The 24,163-nt window shown below is 37.0% G+C and overlaps 1 protein-coding gene across 2 annotated transcripts in view; it reads right to left on the bottom strand.

Annotated features, from left to right (window-relative positions):
- LOC306852812 (netrin receptor UNC5A-like) overlaps positions 1-10,501 on the bottom strand; it is a 184,266-nt gene extending 173,765 nt beyond the window's left edge. For both annotated transcript variants that reach the window (XM_079389906.1, XM_079389907.1), the window contains exon 1: positions 9,959-10,501. In XM_079389906.1, the coding sequence (XP_079246032.1) occupies positions 9,959-10,049 (91 nt within the window). In that variant the 5' untranslated portion in view covers positions 10,050-10,501. The remainder of the gene's footprint in view (positions 1-9,958) is intronic.
- Positions 10,502-24,163: the final 13,662 nt, after the last annotated feature.

Genomic DNA, 24,163 nt, shown 5'->3' with positions numbered 1-24,163 from the left:
GCAAATATCCATTTACATTGGCAAACTCTCTCACTTTCTCCAGTATGCATTAATCATTATTAACACTCCATTTCTGCATTGCACTTAAATATTCTAATTTAAAATGTGCTAAAGATGTATGACAATCACTTGAGAAGGAAGATGGCACACTGTCCTCTAAGGACAGGATGTGACATAATGAAACATGTGGCACTGTAGAGCCTTTTATTGCGGTGACATCATATCCTCAGGTTACAAACACCTCACATAAAGCTTAGAAGAGGTTCACTTCCACAGTGAGAGCAGAAATTAACAGAAGGCCTTAATTTATATGATCCAGCTCTCAAATCCTTTTGCCCCTGGAGACTCCTGCTGAACAGAAAAGCTAGTTCATGCATTCATGACCTCTAGACTGGACTATTGTAATGCACTGCTAGGTGGTTGTCCTGCATCTTCAATAAACAAGCTACAGATAGTCCAAAATGCAGCGGCTAGAGTTCTTACCAGGTCAAGAAAATATAATCATATTACCCCAATTTTACAGTCTCTGCACTGGCTACCTATTAAGTTCCGTATCATTTACAAAATATTATTACTTGCCTATAAGGCCCTAAATGGTCCTGCGTACCTAACTTGTCTTCTACCATGCTACAATCCAACCCGCTCCCTAAGGTCACAAAACTCTGGACTTTTGGTAGTACCTAGGATGGCAAAGTCCACTAAAGGAGGTAGAGCTTTTTCACATTTGGCTCCCAAACTCTGGAATAGCCTTCCTGATAACGTTCGGGGTTCAGACACACTCTCTCTGTTTAAATCTAAATTAAAGACACATCTCTTTAGCCAACCATTCACATAATGCATCTTATAATCTTGTACTACAGTTATATCTGATCAAATGTACATTATTATTATTCTTTAGCTTGGGTTGAACAAATCATTTTTGCTTAGATGGAACAGCAGCTACGCTAATTATGTCTCTATTTGTTTCTCTGTTTCTGCCACAGGATTAACATCTCGTGGTAACTAGGAATTACAGAAGCTTCAAACTGGATTCAACCCTTAAATGATCTGAGATGACCGAACACCTGAGAAAAGATGATTCCAACCCCTCAGAGGACCTCAGAGGATGCCAAAGCTCAGACAACATACAGAATTACCAAATTTTGCCATAAGTTAAATATATTATATTGTGGAAACTTAATTTCCTGTAGAGCTGCTTTGAACTTGAACTTAAAAACGCAGTATCTCGGCAGGCCATTTCTGAAAATGTGTGTGAATTACGCTGAAAATTAATCCGATATGTTTGGCTTTGTTTAGGAGAAGCCAGGAGAGGCAGCAGCACTCAAATTGCGTTTAACCACTCTCAAGAGCTGAATATGTAAGAATATCTCAGCGTTATCCTGAACAGGTTTTCAAATCAAACAAACGATGATGCTGCTTGTATCCTCTCAGTGCTAAAAGACACCGCAAACGTCCTTCACTACAGCTCATTCAACATGCATGAGCGCTAAACGCTAACACGAGCTTATCATTTTTTGTAAATGAACCAGAAAACATGTTTTATGTCTGAAATAATACGATCAAAGTCATTGTAGACAACACCACACTCACAGACACATTTACAGTAAACACATAGACCAACTGTCTCCGTATGCCATTTCACGGAGGCACGAACAGTCAGGTCTCTAAAGAATGCCTGTATGACTAATGAGCCCCCTGGGTTACTATAAACAAAGAGAAAGCAACGAGAAGACCACCTTTAAAGGTCTTTCAAACGTACTGAAATCCTGCGCATTCAGGGATGAAAAAAAGTATAGGCTTATAAGAAAAAGCAAATGACACATTTACAGTATTCATTAAAATCCATAGGTTGCACAACGGCCCGGAATGAGCAATTCTGTCATGATTAACTATACAAGCATGAAGTCTTAAATCTATTTCAAAGGCTTCACTGCTCTTAAAGTCCTTGCCGAGAAATGTTGCTTCTCCATCTCAAAATCTAAAATCTTGTCTGCTACAACCATATTTCACATGCATCCTGAGCTTAACGCAAAGGGCTGGCATCATTTTATTCTCTGTTAAAGTAAAACAAAGAAAATTAAATGTTTTACCCACACACTTTTCACAAGCTAGAGGCTGCTAATAAAAATGGTTGCCAAAGGAAGTAGTAAACGTGCTATTTTTGCCAACCCTGAGTCTTCCAAATGAATATACTGTCATTACGAATGCTAGTGTGATGCTGACATCTAACCTCACAAAAGATTTACCATGGTAACTTCTGCCAAAATACCAGTTACCAGTTATTGTTCTACTGATAAATCATAATAAATAAACCTGCTGTGCACATTTTTTGGACTATTGTACCACGCATAACGTTGTAGATATCATTAAAATATGTGTTATACGAAAGCTCATTTAATTTTGTGAACGCCCTATGCTTGGGCTTATTCTTAAGTAGAAAATAGGCTAAATGTAAGTATGAAACTAAATACAGATAAAAAATTAAACGAATATTCAGTGAACAGTTCATATCACATTGTCACATTTGTGACTAATCGCCCTCTACAATAATTATTTTTATATTTTTTCCTATTAAAATTGTTTCTGTAATAAACACTGCATTACTGTACATTATTAAAATTATTGTTTCCCCTACTGCCAGATATTTTCTCAAAACAAACAGAGCCATGAGACTATTAGTTTTGGCTACTGCTTGTTGATTCTGGCAAACATCCGAGTGATCTGACAGGAAACAAGGCGGCACTGATTGTCATGACAACAACAAACTTTAATTTTATGCGACATTGCATTTTTACACAGTATCTGGAGCTGGCACAAAAGGCACTTTGTAAGAAGCTTTTAGATTCTGTTTTATTTATCCGTTTACTGACGACAGTGGTAACTAATAACCGAATTACAAACATTTACTGCAAACAATAACTCCAGAAAGGTCATTTCTTAAGAATTCTATCATTTTAAAATCACAAAATGCAAATACTCAAATACAGAATGAGGTTACAGAAGCTGGCAAAGTGTAAAATTAAACATTCAGATTTTAAACATCTTTCGTGTCTCTGAAAAGGGTGAGCAGATGTTTCGAGCTGGCCGTTGCATTCCCTGATGACTGCTGAGTGAGGGCTGAGCTACGGCCAGTGTTGACTCAGTTGAATTGCCAGCCTGAGGCACAACCGCACGGAATATGAGCGTAGTGAGCAAAGGTCAGTAGGTCTCCTTCCCTGTCAACATCATCACTTCAAGAGGACACGTTTTGGCCGTCTCTGAGCCAAGCCGCCCTCAAATATCCTTGCCATTTGTATATCCTTGGTACTTTGTATTGACTTGAGACATGCTCATACACTCACACGTTAATGCTAAAACACGCATGCCAACATTCAGTTTATGTGCTGCATAAGCCACATGGAAATCTTTCATACACAACAAAGAAATGAGCTGCGTTTTTTTCTTAAGAAAATGTCATAAAATGGCACGTATGCTGCTATGCAGTCCCAAAGCGTTTCTTAAGAGTGTTGCTATATGCAGTTGCTATATGCAGTTGCTTAAAAATCTCACCTTCTTTGTGATTTATGAAGGAGGAGGAGGTAACCGTAACAACAGTACTATCACAAGTACTGTCATTATGTATCGCTTTATTATAGATTTAAGTCACAAATATACCCCCCCCCCCCCCCCCCCCAAGAAAAAAAAAAGAATATTATTATTAAATAATTGAGCAGACACTTAAAATTCCTTTTAAAAAGCCACTTTCGGGTATCATTCATGCACCTTGAAATTTAATAGTATTTTCATACTATTTTGATTTTCAAATCTCTAACCTTGAGTAATAGAGATGCTTATGTATGTAGAGTGTAAATATTCTCGTATGATCAACCTCTATACTTTCCAACAGCAATATAAACAAAGTTCACAAAGAAACCTCAATCACATCCAATATCAATATCTCTTAGTGACCAAAGAGCTTTGCTTTGATACCCAGTGGTCTAATAACTGATATCCCTGATGTTTGCCTTCATGATTATAAGCAAGCAGGTTTTGAATTGAGGTTAGCCAAAAACCGCGAAGACAATTTTGCACTTCAAACTCACAGAACACGAGGGTCAACCGAGTACATTAAACTCAACAAAACTCATCCAGATCAGCCATACGTAAAAGAGACAGGATGAACTCGAGTTTCATTAGCCTTGAAGTGGGCAAATATCAATATGATGTACTGTGATTCCTTTTGATGCTGGACCAGTTATGCAGTTCAAAAGAAAGCTCCGCCCTCACTTGTATTATGGGCTAGCGGAGCATTCAATCTACATCACGGTAGTAGTCAAGACAACACTCCCTCGTGGAAGCCCTCTGGAAGTCTCAAGTGCTGCTGCCGCTGCGGCTGTGCGGTGCATACAAATAACAATATTCTGGATGCAACTTGGACAAACTTAAAGGCTACAAAAGGACCCAGAGGACTTGCATAAAAGGCGGGGATTGAGCACCTCCGTGTTTAACTCTACACTGTCGTTGATTGATGGTCAATTAAACAGTTAGAGGGTTATTGATCACTGGAGAATGAAGAGCATCCCCAAACAACCTTAAATATGCTGGGTGATGAACCACAGATGGGCTGAGAGCAAGCGGAGCTCCACAGCAAATTTTTCATGTTTATGTTCTCCGTCGTCACCGAACAAACCCTATGGAGTAATAACAGTTGGAAGAAAAAATTACCCCTTTTGTTGCATTACTATTGCAGGACGAGGCAAAGTGCTTGAGTCTATTGAGTATTCAAGCAGATGGTTCATCATTAAAGCGGACAGATCTTACATAGATCTCGCAGGCTGCGAATCAAGCCAAAAGCACCTTGGGAAATGCACTCTTATCTCTTCGGGGAGGGGCATTCACCCAAGGCTTTCATAGATTCTAGTGCTCACAATGTGCTGAGAAGCAGTGTCTGCACATTAAATGCATCTGCTCTCAAGGTCAACAGTACTCCAGGTTTCTCTGGCCACTGACAGCACCTCGGGGAAGAACACGATTAGTCTCTCTGGTGACAGCGCTGATCTTCGGTTCCTCCTGCTGACTGCATCCTTTCTGAAGGGCGTCGCCATGCTGCTTGCAGGAGGGAGCAGGTGCTGAAGCCCAGGACGGGACCAAAGAGGCCTACAACATAGATTGTACTACAACATAGAATTCCTCTTTAGCAACTGTTCCTGTATGCAATATACTCAAGCCATCCACCATATTGGTCCATTGAGCAAGTCTATATTGTCAATATTCATAAGATTCAGTCTATCATATCTAGCTATCAATATGGTCTACAAGAGACTAACCTGAACTATGATTGAGAAAGACAAGAGATAGGGGGAAAAAATAAGTCTCTCACATTTTTAAAACCCTCCAATACTGAATTGAGTCCTGTAAGACATCTACTGTAGTATTATATTAGCAATACTGTTTGCAAAAAAAAAAAAAAAGCATTTATTAACCATGCTAACCAGCCAAACCTTGACCTCTTGGATGGCACAACAGCCATTTCAAAAGGCTAAGGACCCACCTAAAGCCCCGAGTCCACCCCATTATCATTAGTCTACATGTGCTTAACTGAAGCAAAAGGGCACATTTCTGAGATATGATGCAGTTTGATAGGAGACTTCCCCCACCCCAAAGGTTCGTGTCACACTTTCTCATGTTCTCTGCCTCGCCTCTCCTTCTCCATTTGCATTTGACACTTATGGAGAAGACATATATAGCAGTGTGAGATAAGAAAAGACCACATTTGTCATCAAATGGAGCATGCTCTTGGATTATGGAAAGCCAGCTGCTGTTGACTTACACTGTTTGTCTTTTCCTCATCTCTGTTACACCATTTCACGCCTCTCCATTCATCAAACTCAAATACGGCTATACATATATATATGTGTGGAATCTGTGAGAGTGGGAGAAATATATTGTCTATTTAAGAACAAAAAACATGTTAAAATTGTTGTGAAATTGCAATGTGGCCGGTGTCGAGTGAAACGAAACAACAAAAAACGGATTTAATCACGTTCCACTTCCGTGCACTTGCCGCAACTCCAAATAACTCTGCTCTCAGACATTAATCTGTTCAAATCTTCCATTTTCTCTGAAATTCTTCATTGCTTGATTCCTTCGGTTCTTGTACTGTGCATCCTGAAAAGTCAATGGTTAGCATCAAAAGCCCAACATGACAGCAGAGTCCTCTATTTACATGCATCCTTTGAGTTTATAGCTTACAAGTAGAAGGCCAAAAATCTTTTTCCTCGTTTCTCTTTTTTTTTATTTATATATATATATATATATATATATATATATATATATATATATATATACTGTATACAGTGAAAATCTGGTATGGTTTAGTGAAAGGCCTAATTAATGTTAAACTTTAAAAATTCAATTAAAATAATTTCCCCTCAAAAAAAAAAAAGTCGAGAACACCAAAACGCTAGCTTCATCCTAATAGCAATAATACAAATGACGACAGTAAAATCACGTCTCTGGGGTCTGAGGGGCCTTTGAGAAGCTTCTTAACCACATAAGAAAGCTTTTGAGTTTCACTGCACCCCAAAACCCATCCCTTTCAGTGAACAACCAAGCACACTCACAGCAGTGCCAAAAATCTCTGAAACAAGCCCACCACAAACTGCAGCCACAAAAATCCCCTGCCTCTTTCTCACACACACAGCAAACCCATTATATCACTCCTTTTCCAAAGAGATGGGCACAAACAAGAAACCATACTTTACTGCAGGGTTGTGTTGATTTCATGACCGATTCCTGTACTTTACGAGAGTGCACTGAATTTGATGAAGCTGAAGTTGTGTAGATATGCAGGTATGCATCATAAGCACATTCCTGGAAATACGATTTGTTATCTTTGATGTGAGTGTCTGTTTTTTTTTTTCTTACCTTTGACATACTAAATACAAAAACTAAAATACTAAGGTTGGAGGATTGCAGATCTGTTCTGATAAGACCACAGACAGAAGGTGGAAAAAAATGCTCAATGCCATTTAGAAAATGCAATAAACCATATAACCTTGTTTGTTTAGGAGGATAGCAAAATATTTAGGCTTATAACATCAAAAATGAAGAACAGCATTTCCTTATCCTTTGTTATTGACGTCACAGGCTGTGTGTCTAATCAATGTTGGTTTGATTGATTTTTTTTATTTTTATGCAAATTTATTCATAATACTTTTGTATACTACTATGACAGTACGCAGTTAATTGTAATTTAAAAAGTCTTAAATTAAGGATTTACTTTCTTACAATAAATAATTTTAGTTATGTACTGGGTCAGTATAAAATCCTGAAGCAAAACAGAGCCACTAACACAGGCTATAGTATGAAACACACACACTCACTCACTTACACATCACAAACCCAATGTGCTGATTCCTTTTGTCTACAGACTGATGAAAACCCTCCTGTCGGCTCAACGGTAGCTGATCTCCCTGAAGGCACCACATTGTTCGAGGAAGAGCTCTGCTCTGTCTCTTGTGTTCTCTCTGATGAAGACTGACAGGGTGACCTTTATTTTTGACCGGATTATGTTTCAGGGGAAAGACAAGTTGGCTGTTTTTTTTTTTTTTTTTTAAATAGGAAAATGCACCGTCAGCCCGTTTCTCCCTGGCGAACCTTGTGTGATCTTTTATGATCTTTTGGAATAACAATATCTGCAAGCACACGTGTTTCCATTATTTCCTCTCCATCCAATTTACATTTCCTCCTCTTTCAAGAATAATAAAATTCCTGTCTGATCTTTTTTTCATTTATAACCGAAGCAAGATAAGTGTCCTTGACAAATTAAACAGAGCATGTGAAGATGGTGGGAATTTAGGGCATTTTTCATGACCCCCTGCAATCTACTTAAAAAAAAATGCTCCATTTGAATGGATGTTTGAAAAACCTCAGAAACGCCACTGTATTTCTTATTTGATTCCCCTGGGTATAACTGTTTACCTGGTCTTAATTTATGTGAAATCCTTCACTATTAATGCACAAGAAAATACCCTCTTAATTTAGCTTTCTCATGCAGAGTTTCCTAAAGCAAGACAGATAATTGCACAACTTTTAACAAGTTAGCCCTCTGTCCACAGCAGAGAGGGGGCAGAACAATATAAGCCAAGTGTGAAATTTTGACGGTGCTCTGAGGAGACTCATCAGTGGTCCCCAGCTGGGCTCTATGGTGATGATTACTATAAAACCTCCAGAAACTTTCCCACAGTCAAGTTTCCCACAGCCGAGACCTTCCTTACTTCTCTTACTCTCTTGACACAATGTAATACAGATCTCGGCAAGCCCAAACTGGTCCACACAAACACATTGTGGGTGGACTAGGTCAGTGTTTTCCAACCTTTTTTGTTTTATGATCCTCCACAGCCCAAATAACGTTTAAACACCCTTTCATCCATACCTAATGCAGCCTAGAATAAGTTATTTTTTTAGCTGATATTATGCTGGATATAATTAAAAATTATTACTATTTTAAATTACAGTGAATAAGAGCCAATCAAATGCATTTATTTAACCTATAGCCTTGAATGTCTGGTTTACAGGTTTAGCAAAGAAAAAGAAAAAAACTATATATAGGCACGCTTAGATATATAAAAGCATGTGAATGTGAGTGTAGATATATGGGTGCCCATATATGAGTGTACTCGGATGTATAATGTGTGATATGCATCTGATGGAAGTTTAATATTATTTGAGGAAAGTAAATAAATAATTGAAAAAGAAAAAACTAAATCTCTATAGGCTACACACACACCCCTGGTGGGCTAGGTGACTGTGATTCTGTAACTGTAAATTATGTCAAGGCATAGACAACAGGTTAGTGTTATTTGATATTATTATGATGTTATAAAATGCAACAGTCTTTATTTCATTCTTTTTACAGTATGAAGCTGGTAAAAGCAACTACACCACATAAACAAAGGTTTGCTACACAATATGAAATTTCTCCCATTACAAATATGCCATGAATGAATCTTGATATGCATATCCACACTGATTCTTATGTAAAAACACATAAACTTGGCATTTTTGAAATTATATGGTCTTAATTTTGGTTGTGGGAGTAATAACAAGGAGTCATTAGCAACCAGTACTGACAATGTGTCATATTGCTGGCATTGCAAATAAATACAATTATAAAAGCAAAGTTATTCATAATGAAAATTTAGAATGTTTAATAATTACTGCAGCTTTACACATGGAGTAAATAATTGGTAGCTAACCATGACAAGTGCACGATGTGTGAGGGGAGGAGAGCACGATTTTTTGTGCACGTTCTTTTCCACTGAGCTGACCACGAAAGCATGTTTACCTCATCTTATAAATCTGCAGACAACAAATGTGCCCTGCACCGCTCAGTGACCGTCGGAGCTCACTGTACTTCTTAAAGCTGTCAGAAACACTGCCAATGCAGCAAGAACAGATGAATGTCGGCGCGTGGCAATGTGCGCGTGTCGAGTACTTCATTCAAGCTGACGCTCACAGAAATGCAACGCGGAATACAGGACGCAATATTCAACAATATGTATTTGTTTTACCCCCACGGTATACATTTCAAGTCACTTTCAATTAAACAAACCCTTGGTTTCGTATATTTATATTCGTTTATCGGTTCGCCGTAGTGTCTCAGGCGCGCCGCGAGAGTCTCGTGCTCGCAGAAACATGTCAATCAAACTTACTGCACGTTCAAGTTCCTGAATAGGTTCTTCACCTCTGTTTCTGCGCGTTCTGGTTATTCAAAGTAACAATAATATGACAATTTGGAGCAAACTGCTAATTTCGCATACAAATGAACCCCGTTAAATATTAGATTGTGTTATTATTCTAGAAATCACACCACAAAGGGAGCCAGCTGCTGTGTGTAAAAGCAATTACGCATGGCTTACACATGGTTTTTACAAGTCTAAACTGAAAGATGCGTTCCGAAATGAATGAAACTCACCAGTGAAGGTAAATCCGGACGAAAACAAGCAGATCCATGTGAGTACAAGCCCGGATCTCCAGCGGACAAAGGGACCCAGGTGTAACGGCATCTTTATCACCTTCTCGTTCAAGTTTAAGTCAGTAATATCTTCTGAATGAGCTGCGAGGAGTATCTGCTGTCTGTCTGGGTTTAGTTTTTGTAATATTACACCGATCCGCGCATTTAGAAGTCCTCTTTCAACACATATCCTCTTCCTGTACCTTGGCCATCAGTGCGTCTTCGTTGCTCAGAGACAGCAGCATCACAGGTGTGGTAAATAAAGACGCGACTCTAATTTCTTCAGTTCACTCACCCACATACACACACTCCAGACGTGTGAAGAGAGAGCGCAAACGTCCTCACTCTTCTTCGTCTCCTCGCCGTCCGCTGCAGAACACTTGCTCCGGTAAAGAGAACGGTGGATATTGGCTTCAGCGCGCGAACATCTGCTGCTACAGCAATGCAGGAGTGAGGAGACGCGATGTATAGAGCAGTGAGGGAGCAAAACCCGGAGCGGAGTCCAGCCTCTTCACTGGAATGGAGCGCGGAGATCCTTGGAAACGACGCGTCATGTAAGCGAACAAGTGGATAAAAGCGCCAAGTGTTTTTGAAACAGACGAGACCGGGGCTAGTTGTCACACTTTTCCCAAAGTGAATATGTTTAAGAGTAGCTTTGTTTATAGCGTTTGGTCGTGGCTACAAAAAAATAAAATAAAAAATAAGCTTCTTAACATTCTCACCTTTACTGCCCGGGAAAAAGATAAGTTCATTAAACACGTTGACATTTTGTGTAAACAGCGTTGCATGTGGTTTAGGTTGTCATAATATAACCTTCCATTACAGAGACTATTCTAGACTTTTCAGCTCAGTATGAAACACAAAATTCAGAGGAAAAATTATAAAACGGTTAAGTGGAAAAATATTTAGTCAATGTTTTGACCAATGAATAATAATAATTATTATTATTATTATAATTATTAAGAAGAAGAAGAGAACGAAGAAGCAGCATTATTATTTCATTCATTATAATAATAATAATAATTCTTATTATTATTCAGATATTTCAAATTAATAACTTAAGAAACATTTAAGTCCCCCTGTAACAACTAGCCCCGGTCTCCCTTGTATAGTATATTTTAAGGATATTAGCCCATCAAATGCACAATCACTGAATAAACAAAATTAATAATTAATTTTATCTATCTAGCTATCTAGCTATAGTCTCTTTCTTCATTAAATGTTTGCTTTTTTACATTGACAAATATGTTGTCTGTCTATTATTGCCAATGTCTAGTAGTTAGAGATATTAAGGGCATTGTCAGATTAAAAAGGTTACAGGTTATAGCTTCCCAATTCTATGTGTTTTGTATTATTACACATGAAATTTAAATCAAAAAGAGCTTAGCGCTTTCCACCCAAACATTATCCTATTCCACATATCTGGATCATGAATTTTTTATACTTCACCAGATTAAAGAGACTTAAGTGCAAGTAATATAGCATTAAATGTAATATTTTCAGTGTACTGCACATCGCAATCAGATTTCTGACCAACAGCAGGGCTTGTTAAGGTTTGCTTGAGTTGAATGGTTTCATAGCAATGTTGACAGTTCACTCAGGTTAGTTTATGTAGCAAACATGAACACTGGACTAAACCACTGTCTGAACTGCAAATGAATTACACACACACACAAAATCTATTCATAACATATGAACTGATACTCGCATTATTTTATGAGCCAGATATTCTGCCTATCTGTTCAGTGCATGAGTATCAAGTTCAGTTTGTGTAAGATGAGAGACTTCAAGGCAAAATAGCTAATTAGCAATAAGGGCATTTGAATTGTTTGTTTATTGATCTCATGTCCATTGACTGAAATTAAAACTGTATTGGGTGTTAAGTTGGCAAACATGCAGAAAATGCCGTACTTCTACACATCTGGGCCTTTTGAGTTGAGTATGATTAAAGATTTAGAGACACCACCTTTATAATGAACTGTACAGGCCGCTGAAGCTGTATCCATTGATCAATAACAGCATTCCTAGATGCTTTGCCAGCAGCCTGTTCCTTAAGGTGTTTTGCATCTGTTCAGTCGATGTTTGTATCAAGGTAGAAGTTACTTCACCCCTTGATGTACTTTTCAGTACTTTTCAAGATAGGCTTCTCTGAACTGGCAATATTTATCTGCTCCCCAAAGCAATTAGCTGTGAAGTACGAAGCGGTCAGCATGACTCTTTGTATTCACTGGCTGCATTTTCAATGTTTAATGAGATGGTCCTCACTGCAGAACACAAGATCCAGGGGGTGTGGTTGGATCTAGATCCAATTCCTCCTTACATATACCTAAACCTACCCATCTCCACCCCCTGATCCTTAAACCCACCCATCCCCACCCCTAAACCTACCATCTCCACCCCCTGGATCTTTGTTCTGCAGTGAGGGACTACTGTGTTTCATGACAGTAACTAGGGCATTCAATAAACAAAATTACATAATTGCTTAAATGTAGTGCTCTATTTAATAGACATGCTCATCCAATTAAATTGAATAACATCTAAAATTTGTTTAATTCTGTCTTTGTTTGCTTCTTAAATATTTTCTTTTGTGCCAACATACAAAATGTTCAAATTATTCTTCTCAGAGGGTCACAGAGAACAGGGAAAAACAATGCTAAATGCAAATAATAAAATACCATTTTGTAAATCATGCATAGTTAGAATAGCAGAACAGTTAGAATGGCTTTTCAAATTTTCAAAGAAAGAATAAAATGCTTCCAATAGATTCTTCCAAATTCTTTAGATATTGCCATTGAAGGCCATGCATCTAATAAAACAATATGGTATAGCAAAATAGAAAATTGACCCAGACTACATTAAATACATAAAATGCTATTTTCTCAGAGCATCTTTAATTGTGAAATGGGACGATAAATGTTATTTGGTCAAAGAAGCTTGTTTTCCACTCAATAGGGTAAGATGCACAAGGGATGCACAAAATTTATAGCACAAAATGTAAAATTATGTAAAAATTAATTAAATGACTTTCTTATTAATGTATATAAGTGAATTCAAAATTATACTATATACTATGCCATCATTTACTAAATTATACTATAATTTAATAAATGACAGACAAAGCCAGTGAAAGAGATTAATCTGCAAAGTAAATTTATTCTGTAACTTATATACAGGTTTATGAATATTTACACATTTAATTGCTCATATATTGTGCAAATTGCAAATTCTCTGATTTCACTCAATTAACCTGTAGGTTTTAATGAAAAGCTGAAATGTGCATCTAATTCATGGAAATACGGAATAATAACCCCATTAATTACAATAATTATTAAATTAGAAAATTATAATAATTTGCCTTCTCTGCCAATTCTGAGGGGCCCATCTTTTTACTTCAAAATGAAAACTATCATTTTTACTCCACAAATCCCCCATCAACAAATATGCATTAAAATAAAAAAATGTCATAGATCACTTTTCCACACAAAATTAGATCAGTTAACCGCAAAATTGTTTTGTACAACTAAATTTCACAAATTTGGACATTTCAGATGAAATGACAGAGTTAAAAACTGCATAGCCATTCATCAAAAGCACTGAGATGAGACTTTGTGCCGTCTATGGTCAAGAGAAATAAATTAAGGAGGGGGAGTCATCTTACCCTACATTTGAAATATTATGTTACAAATTGTGTTCAAAAAACTTTTTGATCGAATTAAGAAAAAAAAAAAACATGGAAACCACAGTAAAACATGCACAGCTTTGGGCCTGGGTAACATTTCCCTTCTAGAACAGGTATAAAAAGAAAAGAACACCCACAGAAACACCTACACTCACACACATACACACACTACACACTGATCACCTTTAAGCAAATTAGCTGCATCATATCATCTTCTACTGCGCTCGCAGCCTCTCAGTTTGAACTTGTGTTAAATCAAATTAGATTTCAGCGCCACGACGCAGCGGCTGAGAGACTGTGCGATCATAATAGCTAGTCAGTGGATTGCACATCTTAGTGAAAGTCACTTAACCAGACTGCAGGAAAATGATGGGTTTGAATTTGCATTCTTCCCTTTTACTCTCGTTGTGTGCCATCCTCAAATTAGCATGGGTAATGTGTAACTGCACATTAGCATAGCATGTGTAATGACATATTAGTGTTAGATTAAATTCCAAAAAAGAAAAAAACGCAGTAGAGATACAAATACGAGAGGGGCGAAAGCAATAAATAAACCAACAGAAAGTAGATATTTATGCAGCCTGCCACAGATTACTCCTGCATGGACATTAGCATTATCTGCATAGAGTAAAAACAAAGTGCTAATATATATATTATTTACAAATGTTCTAGTTTTATAAATATTTCACTTCAATTTTTTATGCCCTCAGAAGGGCTATAAAAGATTACAAATTGATAGTTATGCCCTCTTATTGCTGTCATTATGAAGACGTTTCAACACCATTACATCTCAGAAGGCATGCAGTTTACCAGTATCCAATAACAAAAGACCTCTAAGGGATCTGTGGCACTTCAACATGCTTTGCCTTGATCATGGCTGCTCTAGAGCACTTTTGAAGTCTGGAGATTGCTGATGAGACCATATTCCAATATCCCATTATTCTCTACTACAGCAATTCCTCACTTTCACAGATACGGACATGGAATGACATTTTTTTTTTATGCAGAAGGGTATATCTTCAGTTGTTGTTTGTGGGTCCTCGTTTCATATGTTTTCTTTATGTGGTTCCCTATCTGGTCATTAAGCAGAAAAATCAATACCAATATTTAGCATTTTACATCATTGAAATGCTCAATCGGTTTATGAATAAATTAAGAATATTTACTACCTGATTAAAAGATGAGACAAAACTACAGAATGTCACATTTTATTATTAGCCATTTCAACACATTTTACCAAATAAAAAGAACAGCACTTTTAGAGTTCATCCCACTCATTGATGTGAGCATAAGTATTGGGACAGTTGAACATAAGGCAGATATAAAAGATTAAAAGCTATTATTTAGTTGTAGATCCCTTGCACACAATCACAGCAGTGAGTCTGTGACCCATAGACATCACCAGACTCTTGGTCTCATCCTTTGAAATACCTTTCCCAGCCTTTAATGCAGCCAATTCCAATTGTTGCTTGTTTTGGGGAGTTTCTGCCTTTACTCTCCTCTTCAGCTGGTGAAATTCATGTTCAATCAGATTTAAATCTGGAGATTGACTTGGGAAATCTAAGACTTTCCATTTCTTTGCCCTTATAAATTCCTTGACTGAACTGGCAGGGTGTTTTGGGTCATTGTCCTGATGCAATATGAAGCACTTCCCAATGAATCTGGTGGCATTTTCTTGAATATTGGTAGGCTAGATGGTTTTGTACCCTTCCAAATTCATTCTGCTACTGTCATCATACATTAAGTATGATCATACATTAAGTACGGGGGCAGTCGTGGCCTAATGGATAGAGAGTTGGACTTGTAACCCGAAGGTTGTGGGTTCGAGTCTCAGGTCCGGCAGGGATTGTAGGTGGGGTAGTGAATAACCAACACTCTCCACCCTCAATACCACGACTGAGGTGAGACCCTTGAGCAAGGCACCGAACCCCCAACTGCTCCCCGGGCGCCGCAGCGTTGGCTGACCACTGCTCCGGGTGTATGTTCACTACTGAGTGTACACTTGGATGGGTTAAATGCAGAGCACACATTTCACTGCTGGTTATACTCTGTCACTCCCCCCACCTACAATCCCCCACCTACAGGGATTGTAGGTGGGGGGAGTGAATGTACAGCGCTCTCTCCACCCTCAATACCACGACTGAGGTGCCCTTGAGCAAGGCACCGAACCCCCAACTGCTCCCCGGGCGCCGCAGCGTTGGCTGACCACTGCTCCGGGTGTATGTTCACTACTGAGTGTACACTTGGATGGGTTAAATGCAGAGCACACATTTCACTGCTGGTTATACTCTGTCACTCCCCCCACCTACAATCCCCCACCTACAGGGATTGTAGGTGGGGGGAGTGAATGTACAGCGCTCTCTCCACCCTCAATACCACGACTGAGGTGCCCTTGAGCAAGGCACCGAACCCCCAATTGCTCCCCGGGCGCCGCAGCATGGCTGCCCACTGTTCACGGTGTGTGTGTGTTCACTGCTGTGTGTGTGTATTTGTTCACTACTCACTGCTGTGTGTGTGCACTTGGATGGGTTAAACGCAGAGCACCAATTTCGAGTATGGGTCACCATACATGACAATACGTCACGACTTACTTACTTACTTATAATTGTGTATGTGACAAATAAAAACAAATTATTATTATTAATTATTATTAAGTCATCAGTAAAGTTGAGAGGGCCTGTTCCAGAGACAGCCATGCATGCCCATGCCATGACAACACCTCCACCATGCTTTACAGATGAGGCTGTTTGCTTGGGATCATTGCAGTTCCCTTTTTTTCTCCACATTTTTGCTTTCCCATCACTTAGATAAAGGCTCATCTTTGTCTCATCGGTCCATAAACACAGTTCCAAAACTCTTCTGGCTCACCTTTGTGTTTTTTTGGAAACTCTAATCTTGCCTTTCTATTGTTGGTGCTGGTCAGAGGTTTGCATCTTGCTGTGTAGCATCTGTAATTCTGTGTCAAAGTCTCCTGAGGACAGTAGATTGTCAGAGCATCACCCCAGCTTTCTGGAAGTTGTTGGAGATTTTACAGACACGTCTTTTAGGGTTCGTTTTCACAGCTTTTATGATTTGTTTGTCATCAACTACTGTTGTTTTCTCAGCTGATCAGGTCGTTGTTGGTTGCTGGTGGTTTCCAAACTCTTGATTTCTCTGCCCTTTGTTTTTGCTAGAGCTCTAATTGATTTCCTCTTTTCTTTCAGCATCCAAATTGCTTGCTTTTCTCTCAAAGTCAGCTCCCTCATCTTCATCCTGGTTTGTGCGAGTCATCATCGAATGCAAGATTCAGAATACAGAAGTAATGGATATCACTGATACGACACATTCCCTGCTTTTAATATCTGACGAATTAATGCAACAGGACACAGCTGATCACTTAGAAAGTCCTGTGAGGCAACTGTTTCAATACTTATGCTCACATCAGATAGAGGGATGAAACTCTAAAAGTGCTGAACTTCTTAGCTGGTAAAACATCTGTGTGTTGAATCACCCAATAATAAAATGTGACATTCTGTAGTTTTGTCTCATATTCATCTTTTAATCATATTTGTAAATGTCTTGACTCCACAGCCGACAGAGCAATTTTGTCTTTACTGTTCCAATACTTTTGGAGGGCACTGTATATGTTGCCCTAATCTTATCTGGTCAACATACAAAAGAATCAAAACCAATATTTAGCATTTTCCATCAATTAAATCCTCAAGCACGGTTCATGGTTTATGAATAAATTAAGAATATTTACTGCCTTTAAGTTTCTAGCCACCATTTAACTGTATTTTGTGGTAATAATAATAAAAACACTCACTCACTCACTCAATCAATCAAATAATAAAATACAATTTTGTAATCATGCATAGTTAAAATAGCAGAATAGTCAGAAAGGCTTTTCAACTTTTCAAAAAAAGAATAAAATGCTTCCAATATCTTTAGATATTGCCATCAAAGGCCATGCGTATAATAAAAAAAATATGGTATAGCAAAATAGAAAATTGACCCAGACTACATTAAAAACATTTTAAAAATGCTATTTTCTCAGAGCATCTTTAATTGTGAAATGGGATGATAACCTAAATGTTATTTGGTCAAAGAAGCTTGTTTTCAACTCAATAGGGTAAGATAGGGTAAGATGCACACAATTTATAGCACAAAATGCTAAATTAAATGACTTTATTATAAATATTATATTTTATATATAAGTGAATTAAAAATTATACAATATACTATGACGTCATTTACTAAATTATACTATCATTTAGTAAATGATGACAGGTAAAGCAAAAACCCAGTAAAAGATATTCATCTGCAAGGTAAATTTATTCTGTGACTTATATATGTTTATTATGTGACTTATATATTCTGTGACTTATATATATATATAGACTTATACAGGCTTATGAATATTTACATATTTAATTGCTCATATTGTAATTGAAGATATGTCATAGCAACAATATGATTGCAAACTCACTGATTTCACTCAATTAACCTGTAGGTTTTAATGAAAAGCTGAAATGTGCATCTAAATCATGGAAATACTGAATAATAACCCCATTAATTACAATAAGTATTAAATCATCTTCTCTGCCAATTCTGAGGGGCCCATCTTTTTACTTCAAAATGAAAACTATAATTTTTACTCAAAAAATCCCAAAATAAATTAAGAATATTTACTGCCTTTAAGTTTATATCCTCCATTTAACTGTATTTTGTAGTAATAATAATAAAAACAGACTCAGTCAGTCAGTCAGTCAGCCAATCAATCGGTGTAAATAAATAAATATTAAACTTTTGTAATAGAAGGTTTTAATAACATCTTTTATGTACATATGTATTTATTTACTTATCTTGTTTGAGAAATATGCCACTTGGTGTTCTGAAGGGGGAAAAACTTACAGTAAAGCCATTCACTATTGTAAAAGATGTTTTCTTTACTAGACAATTTGCTTGTGCTTTATTTGTCCTTACACCAGTGAAAGTCAGCCTACCATTCTACAACCTTGTATTCCATTGCAGTTCCTAATAAAGTTACCTGCCATATCGTTAAAGCAAACCTTTACTCATATTTGGCACTTATCGGGTGTTCATTTTGGACCCTTTTCACACTTTTCAGTCCTGCTGAGTCATAATACATCAGGTTACATCCTAAAAGCTTGTTATCCTTTGGAGTGATCTTATAATATTTTCAGAACCAATTTAGCACCACCTGCCCCTAAGGTTTAAATTCCATATATATGGTTTAATTAGATTCTATAGCTGCAGGGCCTACAAAGATAAACACCAAAATCAGCTATTTAAAGTTTTCTTTCATGCTTTGAACTTTACACATAGTGCATATTCTTGCTTAAATACACTGTGTTGAGTATTTTTTCCCTCTGTTTTTAAAAGCAAAGTTAACAAGAAAGAAACATATTTCATAAATACATTTTATAAATAAAACAGGTTGAATTGTTGTTTATGAAATGGGCTTCTGAACCAGTGAACTATGAAACTCAATTTACAGACCTTATTAAATTTGTTCTCCTTTATCTAATCTTCAGGCCATTGACCTTCATAGAGTGTTTAGCCTGCCTGTAGTTTTGAGGGCAGTATGACATCAGTTCCTTTGTTGGGTTGACTGAAATTGGTTCTCGGAGTCAAACACAGACTTTTGATTATGAACAATCTTCGTTTCCAACTCTGTCTTTCTTTTTAATAGACTCCATTTACATGACTTGAACAATGGGGCAAACAATCCTTTCAGTGAATGCTCATCTATCACAAAATAGATTTTTTTTTTTTACTATTACACACCAGAGGGTTGTTTTAGAAGATATGCTGATTTAATTTTCTTTCAGTCTTCAGTGTTGTAAATAAATTTGCATCTGAGAAGAATGAAGTACCAATACCTCTGAATTCATCAAGTTCACTGTTGGTGATGGTGTAGTTCAGCAAGAGGTCACCACATCAGGGGGCTCACGATGTCTTACTTCTCAGCTCAAAAATATCCTATAATCAAGTAATAACATTAGAAACGAGTGCTGCTGTACAACAGAGACAGAACAAACAGATTAATCCAGTGTTTCCCAAGCTTTTTTCTTTGTGTGGTTAACTAAAAATTTGCACACTAAATTTGTATATACTATGCACAATCATTAATAATACTAATGATATAATATTGAAATGATTCTCTTTTAAACACAAGAAAGATAATTTTATTGTTCATTGTAATGCACACACACACACACACACACACACACACATATATATATATATATACACACACAAAATATACATACTAAAATAACAAAAACTAAAACCAATAAATAAAAATAATAAACATTTAAATAAACATTTAAAAAACTACTAAAACTGGTATACAGTGTAAAAACTTTTTTTTCAAAGTTATTAAATATTTTTAAACTTTATATCACTGAAACAGGCATATATATATATATATATATATATGTAGTATTCAGTAGGAACTGCATACATTACAACATTAACATCAAAAATCACATCACAAAAATAATATAAAAAATCACTACATTCTCTCTCTCTCTCTCGCTCTCTCTCTCTCTCTCTCTCGCTGCAGGTTATAATTTCTGTTTTATAGGTTTAACAAAGCTAAAAAACAAACTCTTTTCAAGTACCCTCTGGATCCTGTGTAAGTACCCCATGGGGTGCACGTGCCTGGTTAAGAATCACTGGATTAATCAGATTTTCAATTATAGGGCAGAATCCGAAAAAATACGCCTCTATTGCTTCCTATCGTTTCCTCTACATTTGGGTGATTTTTTTGCTGCAGTTGAAGATGGCAGCATCACCCTACCTCCTGTGAACAGCAGGTAAGATGTGATCAGACAAAAAAGGTGCCTTTCTCTGAAACACACATGCTCATTTGTGACAGTAACTTCTGAGAGAGACAGAATAAAAATGTCAAGTGCTCAAGACACGTCGCCTGCAAGAACTTCATTGGGATCTTTCACACTCCAAGCGGTGACATCAAAACGCATAGAAAATGTAACACAACATGTCAACGCTTAAGCAGGAACAGGTTTGGTGATAGTTCCTTGCCCAAATCAGTGGGTAAAGTCCACACACATACGTGTGCATGTGTGTGTGAGAGGAAAGTAAGAGACTGTAAGTACTGACAGTCGAGAATGTAAGTATTTACTGCATGTGAATCCAAGTCTCTAGTTGCTGTGCCTCCTCGTGTTTTTGCAATATGATTACAGTAATGACAGACAGTGTCTTTTGGCACAAAAGACGTAAACGTCTTCATGAGTTGATACTAAATTTATGGTGTTTATGTCAGTCTCCCTGAACAAGACCATCCACGTCTATCACACTTGAGACTAGGAAGTTCACATAGCGTTTTAGTATTCACCACGTGTTTCTGAATAGGTTGAGGTATTGGTTTTATACTAGAAGGATATTCCAGCAGAATAGTCAAATTCTTGAGCAAGCATAGACCTTGGGAAAAAAAAAAATAGAGGCATATTTTATTTTTAGAGGTTCCGTGAACAACTGAATATGCTTTAATAAGCAAAACTCCACTGAAGACGGTTACTTCGGTTTTCTTGCTTTCCTGAAATCATCCTGTGGAAAAAAAAAGCATGCAAGCTTGTGGTTTGTTTCTCTCTTTTTCTGTATTCTATACACTCTCTCCGGTTGAAAAAAACAAACAAACAAACGTATTTTCTGCACTATACTTCCCAAGACAGTGTTCCTTTGTTTTCTAAACAATCCTATTGTGTAAGTGCAGGCATAGACCTTGAGTGATGTTGAATGTTTTATGAGTTTGCAGCATTCACATCCACTGACTGGGAAAGGAAGGGCTTTAGGAACCAGCGTGATAAAGGGTGTTGAAAGACAGAGAATAAAACAAAAGAAACTTAAAATAGACAGTTATGCATTTAGTTTAGCAGCAGGTCCTCGCTTCTTTGAATAAAGTCATGTGTGAATGCTTTTAGCTTATGTAAAAATCATTGGCACACTAATGAGACTGTTGGTGTCATGGCTTGAGGAAAAACAGCTTCTAGAGTTCTCTATCAACTTTATGAAATAGAAACTTGTGTTTGGTTCTCCATTCTGGTTTATAAGCCAGGCACTGCTGGAAAAAAAAACAGGCCTGTTGTCCTGAATAAGGAAATTCACAGTATTGTTGCTGTCAGATTGATTCCACAGTGGCACAATGTCGGGCTTCTAGGGATGACTCTTTTGATGACTCAAAAAGTTGAAGAAAAGAATGATGCTTCATCCCTTTTTAATGTCTTCTCAGATACTAGTTCAGTTGCTTGAACTGTGATCTTAAAGGAACAGTTCACTCTGGATTGAAACATTCTGTTATCCTTTCCATATGTCGTTTTGAACCCGTATGATTTCTTTCTGCTGTGGAACACAAAAGGAGAATTTTGAAGAACATACTGGCTATTTTTCCCATGCAATTACAATGAATGGGAACTGCTGCTTTCAAGTTTCTAAAAAGGCACCATAAAAATGGCCCATAATACTCATACACTACTGAATATGCCAAGTCTTCTAAAGCCGTATGATGGCTTTGTGAGAGGAACAGAGCAAAATTTAAGCTGGTATTCACTATAATCTTTCTCGTGACACAAAAACCAAAAGAGTCAGATTCATAAATAAACCATTCAAACCAGATCAAATTACTCATTGAATAGATCCAACTCAAAAGAGAGATTCTTTATCAGTGATTATCAGTGTTTTGCTTTTCTCACAGATCTGTGTATATTTCAGTAAATATTGTCTTTTATCAGATTTCAGATTTCTGTTTCTCGAATGAAGACTTGAACTATTGCTCTCAAGTGGCACTTTCACTTTTATTATATTGACAACAGTGACCATGATGTTCATCAAACATTCTTTTTTGTGTGTGTTAAACAGAAGAAAGTAAGTTATGCAGGTTAAGAAAGGCATGAGGGTGAGTAAATGATGATAGAACAGTCATTTTTGGATGAACTATTCCTTTATCTCAAAGAAGATTTTGAAACTGTGACAGTGTGCATGTGGAGCAAAAAGCTTGTCAAGGTAGCTAATTAAAATCTCTCAGATTCTGTCATATCCACTCAAAGCCTGTCACGTCAACACTTCAAAATGAAAACAGAGATGTCATAAAACCACAAAGAACTTCCCAAGCTAAATCAAACTGTTGTAGCGTCAAGAGACCTCCGAATTTGTTGGCCAATGATCTTCTAACTAAACGGAATAATTAACCAGCATGTACAAATTACATTCTATGAGCAGCAAAAGAAAAATTCAATATTCAATATGCCAGATCAGAGATGGACCAAAAGAAAGGCGACCTGTGCATAGCTCCTGTTCTTTATAGTTTGGCTCGCACATTTCTTTTTGCAGCTTTCATCTTTTTTCTCTTCTTGGACCCTGTCCATTTATCTGACCACATTTCCAGAGACATGTCAGATGGATATCGACAGACAGCCCAATCTAGTGGCAAGTGCAGATATTGTACGCTCCACACATCCTGCTCATTCAATTCTGGGAAATTGGTCTCTTTGAAAAAAGCCTGTCATTATTTTGTCACGCCTTGTCCCAAGTGACATTTACAGCAAATAAGTCTACCAGCCAAACAGCACAAAAAAGGACTACTGTGAAGTCATGGCAGTTTTGTTGTTCCTCTTTTGTTTCAAAAAGAAAAAAAATTGTATTGGCGGACATCTCTAATCTCGTATACGTACTGTGAGAAACGGAGAGGTCATAATTCCTTCTCGCTTCTTTGTTTTGTGTTATGGCTCCGTTTAGGTTTGAATCATATCTCAGACGCAGAGTTAGTTCTTTTCAAACTTCCTTATCACTGTCATTGTCTTAAATCAAAACTCATGAGCCAGTGCAATTGGACAGGAACGTTATTGGCCTGTCTGGTTGAACTCAAGCACTGACTTTATCTACCCAGAGTGATCGTACAGCTGGACGCTGTAACTCTTGTGCTTTAAATCATCCTGTTTGCTTTGATTCTTTATTAGATTTATGTTCAAGTAATAGCTGGAGAAAGCTATCTGTTAGTATTAACATTTTTTCCCCCCATTTCATCAAACATAATGAAATTTAGACAGAAACAAAAGTGCATTATGGTGATAAATGAACTATTTTAATTAAATATAAAAACACACACAATTAAATACAACAAAACACTTTCCGAGTATTATTCAAATAGACAAATCTTAGAAGATATTTAGAATAATAAATAGCTAGAAAATAAATTAGTAATGTAAATGCACTAATAATATTTCAAAAATGTGTAATCCAATCATAGCTAAGCAGCAAAACAGTCAATTAATGTCAAACAGTGAATGAAGCTTTGCTACAGTCAAAAAATATACAGGCCTAAATTTAAGATTTATGTGTTTGAATTGCATATAAAATTTTAATTCATTTGGTTTAATGATTAATTGCAGTTTAATCTATTTGTTTTCAAAATGAACATACTTATGCTGATTTTTTTTGTAGCAACCTGAATAAATGCATTT

The sequence above is a fragment of the Barbus barbus genome (genome assembly GCF_936440315.1).
Source record: "Barbus barbus genome assembly, chromosome: 33".
NCBI lineage: Eukaryota > Metazoa > Chordata > Actinopteri > Cypriniformes > Cyprinidae > Barbus > Barbus barbus.
This window is presented reverse-complemented; position numbering and strand designations above follow the sequence as displayed.